At 37.1% G+C, this 10,079-nt stretch overlaps 1 protein-coding gene across 1 annotated transcript in view; it reads left to right on the forward strand.

Moving 5' to 3' along the window:
- Positions 1-518: 518 nt before the first annotated feature.
- The window catches only part of rpa1 (replication protein A1), a 26,059-nt gene continuing 16,498 nt past the window's right edge, over positions 519-10,079 (forward strand). The window contains exons 1-10 of the mRNA XM_014029454.1: positions 519-778; positions 982-1,029; positions 2,809-2,887; positions 3,877-3,985; positions 4,111-4,199; positions 4,281-4,361; positions 6,165-6,279; positions 8,383-8,485; positions 8,580-8,648; positions 8,961-9,153. Coding sequence (XP_013884908.1) covers positions 749-778; positions 982-1,029; positions 2,809-2,887; positions 3,877-3,985; positions 4,111-4,199; positions 4,281-4,361; positions 6,165-6,279; positions 8,383-8,485; positions 8,580-8,648; positions 8,961-9,153 — 916 coding nt within the window. The 5' untranslated portion in view covers positions 519-748. The remainder of the gene's footprint in view (positions 779-981; positions 1,030-2,808; positions 2,888-3,876; positions 3,986-4,110; positions 4,200-4,280; positions 4,362-6,164; positions 6,280-8,382; positions 8,486-8,579; positions 8,649-8,960; positions 9,154-10,079) is intronic.

Here is a 10,079-nt window from a genome sequence, read left to right on the forward strand (position 1 = left end):
ACAAAACATTATTTATTAGTGGAAAACATACTACAGGAAAATGTGAGTGCTGTGGAGAAGATGAGAACATAGGACATGTACTAATACATTGCCAAAAATACAGAAATGAAAGAATTCATTAGAATTAATTCATTATTGAAAAGAAAATAAGGTTAGATTTTATAGAAATATTACGAAGGATTTCTAAATCTGAAAGTACTATGGAATTATTACAGTACTTGAAGCAGACTCGTTTGTTTGAAAGAATATAGGTGATTTTTTTATTAAATTTTTTTAGCGTTATTCCAGTCCACACTCCACATCAGGAGGTGGCGGTAATGCACCTTACAGTTGTTTACCAACCGCGAAAAAACAAACTAAGGAGAAGAAGAAGAAGAAGAAGAACGCCAGAAAACGTCACAAAAAAAAAAAAAAAAAAAAAAAAAACAAAAAAAAAAAAAAAAAAAAAAAAAAAAAAAAAAAAGAGCTTGGCGCTGAGAAACGTTACGCTGATCTCCGGTCAGTTTAGGGGCGTGAACGAGGCACCGAGGTTTGCTGCTTTGATTTCTTAGAAACTGACGTCAGATCTGTGACCGGAAACGGAAACGGAAACGGACGACTCGTTTCAGGCGCGGGTTATCCAAGCCTTTGGCGCCACAGACACAACTCAGAAGCTACCGTCAGCGAAAGTCGACAGGATTACTTGTCAAACATTTTCTAAAGTAAATTTCTAGTTTACCGCTAAATCACCTTTTTTTTTTCTGGAGCCATGGCAAACCTCTCAGAAGGCGCGATAGAGGTATGTTTAAATTTAACTATTTATAAAGTTTAAAAGTAAAACAATCAACGTTATTTATTGCAGTTGCATAAAATACAGTTCATAAGTCTTTAAGTGTCGTCTTTGTTAGCAAGCTAGCAAGCCGTTTGTGTTAACAATGAGTTTAAAATTAAACGCAATTTTGTAAAGTTATCTTTCTTGTTAGTAAATTGTTTGTTTTACAGGCCTTGGCTAATGGCAGCGGCTGGAATGACGCAGTTCTGCAGTTGGTGGTGAGAAACCTTGACAATTATACTTTTCAATCATATAATCCCAAGTAATGCAGCTTGTCCTGTATATTTCCCCCAGTTATGTTTTGCTAAACAAACAAAGCCTAATCTATCTCATTCTCGCTGTCTCCATCTTGCCGTTCAACAGGCAAACTGATTTACAATTGATTGGATGAAAATGTGAATACATTTTACATTTTAGACATTTCAGGTGATAAAATTTTAGAATGAGGGATATTTCTTTGCAAGTTAACATTCTTTTCAGCATGGTGGCTCAATAAGTTTTTAATAGTTTGTTCATCTACAAGGGAACATACTGTAGGGATGTTGATACATTTTTAATCCTACTCCAATATTAAACCTGACAGCGGACTCCAAAAGAACATTTCAAACCATACAAAATAACAACAAAATCGTGATTATCTGAAGTATGAGGGAAGTTATTGATGTTTGTTTAGGTGAAATCAGCTCATGTTTTCTTGCTGCAGTTCACAGCAGAACCAATGGGGCCTTTGCGACCATTTCACCTTGCTGTTTTTTTATTTTTGCTCATAACTTCCTTAGTGTTCAAGATATCGCCATGAAATTTTAGGGAAAAATTAACATTCGGGTTTTTGTAGGAAGCATCTTGTATCCTAAAAAACCTAATAAAACTTAATAGCCAATTCAAAAGTAGCAGAAAAGGTATAAAATAATATCACAAGGCAAACTGTAGCATCAAATCAACTTTGTGTCTTAGAAATAGGGGTGGGCGATATTGGCAAAAAAATTAATCATGATTAATTGTGGTATTTAGCCGATAACGATTAATTTGACTATTAATCCCCTGGAGTCCCTAGACACCCTTATGTCCTGGTCACATGACCAATTTAGTGGGAAAGATTTGCTCTTCATAAAAATCTGTTCCAAATTGTGTCAAAATTACAGACTTCAGGCTATACATCATATTTTAAATTGTGTTGATAGATAAATAAATTACAGAATTTTTTTTTATGTTCGTCATATTTGAAGCTGAGAGGATCACCGACCAGACTGAATGGGGAAATTACCAGTCAGTTTGCCTGGTGGTATTAATCGTATTAATCATCAAGTGCCAAAAAATAATCGATTATCGTTTTTCTGATGATTAATTGCACACGATACGATTATGCCCAACCCTACTTAAAAAGTAAGGAAATTAAATCTATTTAAAAACCATGTGGACATCTGTTTTGTAAACAAAGCTCCTCAACCAATGACAGCGTCTTAAAGGTGTCAAGTGAAGAAAACGAGCGTCAACACACTTTGCAACAAGCACTATTCCGGATTAAAAAAAACATACTTTGACGTTTCAAATCATTATCAAATTTGGAACAAGGGCAGATAAAATAATGTTCTTCATGGCAGCTTATCTATTTAAGGGGTCACTAGAAAAACTCGGGTGATTTACTTTGATCCGCTTTTCAAAAAAGAGTCTCTTCAAAACGCATCAACAATAATTAAAACGTCGAAGGTGAGGCTGTAGCTAACTACCCAACGTCAGCGCACTTTGTTGAAATGCGTAGAAATAACAAAGCAGGAGGAAATTATGAGCAAACGCACCGAGCAGCCTCGCAAAATCTGGTCACAGCAGTTTGGGAAGAAAATGGCAGCAGCTGCTGACGAAATGTCAACATCCCTTACATACTGGTTAACTCAGGCATTTGCTATTACTGAATGACTAATCATTCATGAGACCATTATATTTGTGAAAACAACTTAAAAAAATGTATGCATAACTTTTTCTTACACATTAACTTTTAGAACATTCGCAAGATAGAAGGAGGAAATGGGCCAGCTCGCTTTCGCGTGATGATGAGCGATGGACGTCACACTCTGTCTTGTAAGCTTCTTTATTTTATTGATCTGAATATTTTACATATGGGTTATATTGGTACTCCGTGTTCTCTAACCATATTTATGTAAATTTTTAGGATGAATAAAAAATTTTTTACTTACTAGCTTGACATTTGATCTATAAACGATACTCATCGGTATGCAGAAAGGTTTGATCTGCAGAACACAATCTTTTGAGAGAAGATGGTAAAGTGCTTAGCAGTTGTTTGAAAGTGTTAAAAGTACAACCAATATTATCTTAATTTATTTAATTCTCTTAATTTCTCTACATTTTATTTTGTACTATAAGGTCAGAGTAACTGTTATCTGGAGACGGAGCTGTTTCTCTGTAGGTTTTTGTCTCAGACTCCTGGTTTCCCGGGGCATAATTTACCCTGATGCATCATCAGTGTGTAAGTGAGGTAATGAGGCTCTTTAGTTTAAATAAATTTGAATGGCTGAACGTTAGAAAAGCACAATATAAATGCTGTCTATTTACTTTTTAAAGGTCAGTGTGATTAACATTTAAATGACATTTGAAATGTGAGGGTGATGCACATTCTTATTGGCTTTTGAGGTTTTATTTCACACTGAGTCCGTGTAGGACTGATGACGGCATATAATAAATGAAAGTCCTAATATTCCTTGATGGAAGCGTATCACCTGATGCTTTTCATGCCAGACATCTTATGGTACAAAATGTTGGAGGTATAAATATTTTGGTCAAACCGTGAAAATAACGTACACACGTGCAATATCGTATTTTAGCTCTACCCGTAAAGGAATTGAGTTGGAGCTATTTTTGTATTTGCCTTTGCTGTGGCCACCACCTTGAATCAGGTTCACACTTAAAGTTAATCAAAATAGATGTACATTTAATTATTAGTGAAAGATTCATTCAAATCTGTTCATTGAATGAGGTATTTAGCTAACAGTACAGAAAAACAAATGCACCCAAACACACATTTAGTCTTTAATCACTCTCTGTATTTGCAGCTTTCATGCTTTCCACCCAGCTGAACTACATGGCTGAGGACAACATACTTGTCCCAAACACTGTCTGCAATCTCAAGAGACATGTGACCAACATACTGAAAGATGGACGGTATGCATATTTATCTGGAAATTTTAGTACTCTGAAGATTTTTATTGGAAATTACACCCCCTTTTTATCCCCTAACCACTTTTGGTAAAAATAAGTATTATAAAGTGCATTTTCTCTCACTGCAGACGAGTTGTAATCATTTTGGAAATCGATGTCCTCAAACCTGCTGAAGAGGTTGCTGGTAGAATAGGAGAACCTACTCCGTACATTGACAGTAAGACTTGCTGACAGGAAATGCTTAGTGAGTTCTAGTATTGTTGCAGGTTAGCGTTAACTTCACTTTTCTTTCATTAAGGTCAGAATAAAGGCGTCCAGCAAGCTCCAGCTCCCGTCCCTGAAAGCAGACCACCTCTGCAGCAGCAAAACAGAAATGAAGGTGAGTCCAGGCCAGGGGTCTGCAACCTTTACGGTCAAAAGAGTCATTTGTGCTGCTTGTCTCACTAATAAAATGTGTCCGGAGCCGCAAAACAAGCTATGACTGTGATTATCAACTGGTGGTCCATGGGCCTTTTTGAGGTCCTTTCTTTTACGGTCAGTGGAGGTGACATTATAAAAACTAAAAAAAATATTATTTTATTATTATTATTATTATTATTATATTATTTATTATTATACACATCAGGACAAATAAAAAGATCAGATTTGTGTAAATAAGAAAAATACTGTATATAGTTTATACCAAATTTCACAAAAACCAGTACAACTGAACTATTTAGGCATTTTTTTTTCTAAATCTTATTATGTAGTCTTCTATTTCTTTAAAGGCAATTCTGATGGATTTGAGAGAAAGATCATAGAAGTTAGATTATTTAAGAAAACAACAGGCTAGCATGAGCTAATATATTTTACTTTTTACATCAGTATTGATTACGTTTTTACATACAACTTGTTTTCTGTTGTGGGTACACAAACCCCCCCAAAAATTATTATTATGTAAGGTCATATTTTCAAAGAGCCACTGCAGAGCGGCAAAAGAGCCACACGTGGCCCCAGAGCCACAGGTTGAAGACCCCTGGTCCAGGCATTTATTTTATCAGTTGAACATGAACTAAAATGGCTGCAGTTAAAAACTCACTTTCAGTGGGGTGGGGTGGGGGGGGGCATTTTTTTCCCAAATGGCCACCAGATGGCAGCAAATATGTGCTGCTTTAAATGGCTCAAGTTTATAAAACAAATAATTTTGATTGTGTAGAAATCTTCCAAAATCTTTTGAAAGCTAAAAACAAAATCTTGCTGCTTCTCTCTCTGTTATTGACATAAATTCTTCTGTAACTACTTTGTCTCCTGTCTGTGCCTGTCGTCATGAAAAGTTGTGAACCGGGGTTGATGAAAAGCTTTCTGCCTGAGCGTGACAGTCATTATGTTTATCTCTGTGCGGGTTTTTAGATAACAAAACATCTGCAGCAAAAATATACTAGGAGTGTGTGGATTAGATCAGTCAAACAAAAGTGTTGCACACACACACACAGAAAAAGAACTGGGACTAGAAGAGACGTAAAAATCCACCTGTCAGATTGTTTTTGCCGTCTTCTTACATGTGACATAGCAGGTTTTCATCCCTTAAATCTGCCATGTGGGAATTAAGGTTGAGGCAACCATCCTCCTCATCAGCATAGTCATTGTTCATTTCTCTACGTGTGCTGCTTGATCTGGGGGCTTAATTACCAGAAGTGCAGTGGTTGGCAAAGTGCGTGGACTTAAGTGGACACTTTGAACTCTAATCCTCCACGTGAGACGCACACAAATCAAATGTGCAGCGCTTGTTCAAACGTAAAATCTCAAAGTCAGGCAGCACCGCTCTCTGGGGGGAAGAGCAGCTCGCTTTGGTTACAGCATTTCACACCCTGCTCTGATTCTGTGAAACGTGAATCACATTTCTCACCAAAAATGCTGGATCGCTAATCTGCGGCAACTCTTAATTCATAACGTTTTGTCTCCCGTTTTAAATTTCTCCTGTTTGCAAGACTGAAGTAAGCAGTGGTGAATTCTAAGGCAGAATGTTTTTCTTTTGATAAAATGTTTCCCGTGAAGTGAGATAATTACTGTGATTAAGCAGTTGCAATCCAAAGAAATTAGATTTTGGTAATTTGTCTCTGAATAATGCATGTATCTCTTTTTCGTCATTGCTCTTCGTGGATCATGTGTTCTATTTATTTGTTTTCTTTGTCTGTTTTAACAGTAAGCAGAGGTTACAACAAAGATTTGGTGAAGAAGGCTCCACCTGCTATGCCCGATACTCCAGGCGGGAGCTCCAAAGTCGTGCCTATTGTCAGCCTCAACCCTTACCAGTCCAAGTGAGTATGCATGAGTCCTTTTGTTTTTAAAACAGTAATGGTAAAATAACACACATTCATAGCAAACTTGATAAATAATGTCAATATTTTAATACATTTTTATAGCAACTTTAAAGCCTCTGTCTGCCAAAAATTATTATTATTTATTTTATTCATTAGGTATAAGTTGTGCAGGCGTATACTTGAGGGTACTTTAGATCAGGGGTGTCAAACTCATTTTCACTGAGGGCCACATGAGCGTTATGTTGGCCTTCAAAGGGCCAGTTATAATGAACTTTAACGTTTCATGCTTAACTTTGACTCAACAGTGTTTAAAGGGATCCCTGATCAGTTGTAACATTAGACTTTATTTGATAAACGTATATATTAACAGCAAAATAAAGATTGTAAAAATACTGTAGGCTGTTTAGTTTTGTACATTTTAAAAAAATATATTCTAACACGGACGGAGCCACGCAAAGCATTCTGGGTAAAAGATGACGTGGATAACGTCCTCGGTGTGAGCGATCTATATCCACCCRMYAAGGTTAATCTTGGAKAATATCTGARGATCGACTCTTTTAAATGAAACCAGAGAGCGTTGACAGAGAGGAGAAGGTAGAAATGACTCAGCCTGTAACTGAAAATATGGATGGAGGACAACAGAGCTGCTTCATGGAAGAAGAACCTCAGCTTAGTCTTTTAGCCTTTGTGCTAGCACTGACGCTATATTGCCTTATATGTATTAGCTCGGCGCTAGCGCAGCTAACAAGCTAAACTGAGGTCCTCCATCCATATTTTCAGTTGCAGCTGAGTCATTTTTGTGTTCCCCTCTCTGTCATGTGGATGGAGGACCTCAGTGATGAGAGGAGAATGTGTAGCACTGAGCTAATACATATATATGGTGACAGCATCGGGGCTAATGCTAAAGCTAACAGGCTAAGCTGGGGTTCTTCAATGAAGCAGCTCTGTTGTCCTCCATCTATATTTTCAGTTCCAGGCTGAGTCATTTCTACCTTCTCCTCTCTGTCAACGCTCTCTGGTTTCATTTAAAAGAGGCAATCGTCAGATATTGTCCAAGATTAACCTTCAGGGTGGATATAGTATGCTAGCAGCCTCGCACGATGACCTATCCACGTCATAATTTACCCAGAATGCTTTGTGTGTAAATAAAATGGCCCCGTCCGTGTAATATATTTTTAAACATTTAGTTTAAAAATGATAAAAACTAAACAACCTACAGTATTTTTACAGTCTTTATTTTACAGTTAAAAATTTATCAAATAAAGTTTAATGTTACAACTAATTGGGGATCCCTTAACACGTCCTCTTTTAAACACTAATTTGTGGGGCACCTGCGGGCCTTGAGTTTGACACGTGCTTTAGATGATTGATGACAAGAGGGAGAAAAAGCCATCATGTGTTATTGTATGTATCCATAAACACACTACATATTGTAGTTTATTTCTCCTACTGATGCAGCCTTTTTAAAATGTCTGCAAATATAACGTTCAGTGGACATTTGGGGTCTCTTACAGGCAAAACAATAAAAAGTCGAATACATAAAACGAGCCATATTTGTTCAAGACTTCAAACTCACATTTATTTCTCTGTATTGACTCTCATAATGCACATGTCGGACTCTGTAATGACTATATTTGTTAAATGCTACAAACAGTTGGTTCAACATATTTCAGACTGTTCAGCGTTAAAAGAAATCTGTATCTAATTACACTAATAGTATTAGGCATGTTTATGTGGGAGGTTTGTTACTATCTTATACTGTTTGGCCTTTCCTAAAAGGATGACTCACCAAACACAGGTATTTCTGATAACCTCATTAAAGACTACATAATGTTGACACCAGCCAGAACCCAGTCAGCGCTCTTACTCTGCTTTTTACTCCTAATTAGTTGTTTCAATGTCTCTCTAAAGCCATATGCAGTGGAGCTCAGTTAATGATGCAGGTTTAGGATTGTTTCATACATTCCGATAGACCACCTAGGGGCAGATTAACAGCTTGAGTTGGTGAACGAATGGCTAAATCTATGGATATTTGAGCTGTAAATTACTGGCCTGTGAGAGCTTCCATAAACGGCAAGGTTTGTCTTGAATCTCTAACAGGTGGACAGTCCGTGCCCGTGTAACCAACAAGAGCAACATTCGCTCGTGGAGCAACTCCCGGGGTGAAGGCAAACTCTTCTCCATGGAGATTGTGGATGGGAGTGTATGTAATGTTCACATTTTTAATTTTTAGCTGCATAAGTCATGAGAGTTGTTAATTAAAAAAAAAACTATTTGTAAAAAAAATTTGTTTACAGGGAGAAATCCGTGTCACTGGTTTTAACAAAGAAGTGGACAAATTCTACTCTCTACTTGAAGTTGGAAAGGTGAGATTGATTCAGTGTATCGAAGTTATCGGCCATAACTGCCTTTCACTTTGTGGTAGAAGACAGATTTGGTGGCACACTGTTCTATCAACAGCTGCCAGTACTTTGTGAGTTAAAACCGCAGAGACTGTGAATGAGTCATCTGGCAGCACCGTACCCATACAATAAGAAGCTTATGATCATCTGCCAGCCTTTGTTGATGCCTTCCCACCTCCCCTGCTGTCTGAAGTCCTGTCTTATTTGCAAGATTCAGTTAGGTGAAATGCTCCCCAGATCTGATTAACATGTGGTTCATCCATCTGTATGAACCAGGTCTACTACATCTCCAAAGGTTCCCTGAAAATTGCCAACAAGCAGTACACATCAGTGAAGAATGACTATGAGATGACACTCAACGGGGAGTCTACCATCATCCCCTGTGAGGACAGCTGTGACGTTCCCATGGTGCAGTGTGACTTTGTCTCTATTGGCGACTTGGAGAACAAAGGCAAAGATTCCATTGTCGGTAAGAATCTGATTTATCATGGGACATCCAGAACGTTTGGCAGCAGGTGTTTTATCCATGTGGGTAGGATCAGCTGTTTGACTTTGCTTTACTAAGCTGAGATAGATTGGAATTTTGGAAGTGGTGGTTGTGTGGAGTTGTCAGCTTTAACTTACCTGCAGTAGACAGCAGTTTGAACAATTTGCTTAAAAAAAATCACCTGATCTTGCATCACCTGTCACAACCATCAGTAAAAAAATCATGTTTAGTTAATACCTTTGTTAATCAAATGTTGTTAATCACTTAAGAAAATCAAATATGTCTTTATAAGCTGTGTCCTTTACTGCAGGTGATCTGTGTTGCTGTACATCACTCTCATGTTCTGACCTGTCAATGAGTTGGGTGGTCAAATTTATTTTATGTAATCTAAAAAATAATAAAAGTGGGGAGATAATAAATAAATAAATGAATGTATTTTTAAATAAGAGTCCACAATTGGACGCAAGTCAAAAAATACACAATGTTATGGTTAATAAGGACTACTTGATTATTGTTTTTTGTTTTGATTAAAAGATTTGTTTCCAGAAATGTAGCACAAAAAACATGCGAGAGCTGTGCAACAAAACACATTTTTTAATAAAATAATTAATATTCTTCTTAAACTACTATCTTGATTTTGATCATATGTGTCACTTGGCCTTCATTTTGTTGTAAAAATCAGAGTACAGTTGCATAATTTATGGCACAATATCTTAGTAACCATGTGCCCCAAATAATACACTCCACTAAACCACAGGTGGCTTATGTTTGGGTCTATTCATTTTGGGTGGAACAATGCACATTTTATGTTGGCTTTTTGAAACTTCACCACAATGTTTTACACTCTGTGTGTGTGTGTGTGTGTGTGTGTGTGTGTGTGTGTGTGTGTGTGTGTGTGTGTGTGTGTG

Source organism: Austrofundulus limnaeus, unplaced genomic scaffold (genome assembly GCF_001266775.1).
Source record: "Austrofundulus limnaeus strain Quisiro unplaced genomic scaffold, Austrofundulus_limnaeus-1.0 Scaffold906, whole genome shotgun sequence".
NCBI classification, from domain to species: Eukaryota; Metazoa; Chordata; class Actinopteri; order Cyprinodontiformes; family Rivulidae; genus Austrofundulus; species Austrofundulus limnaeus.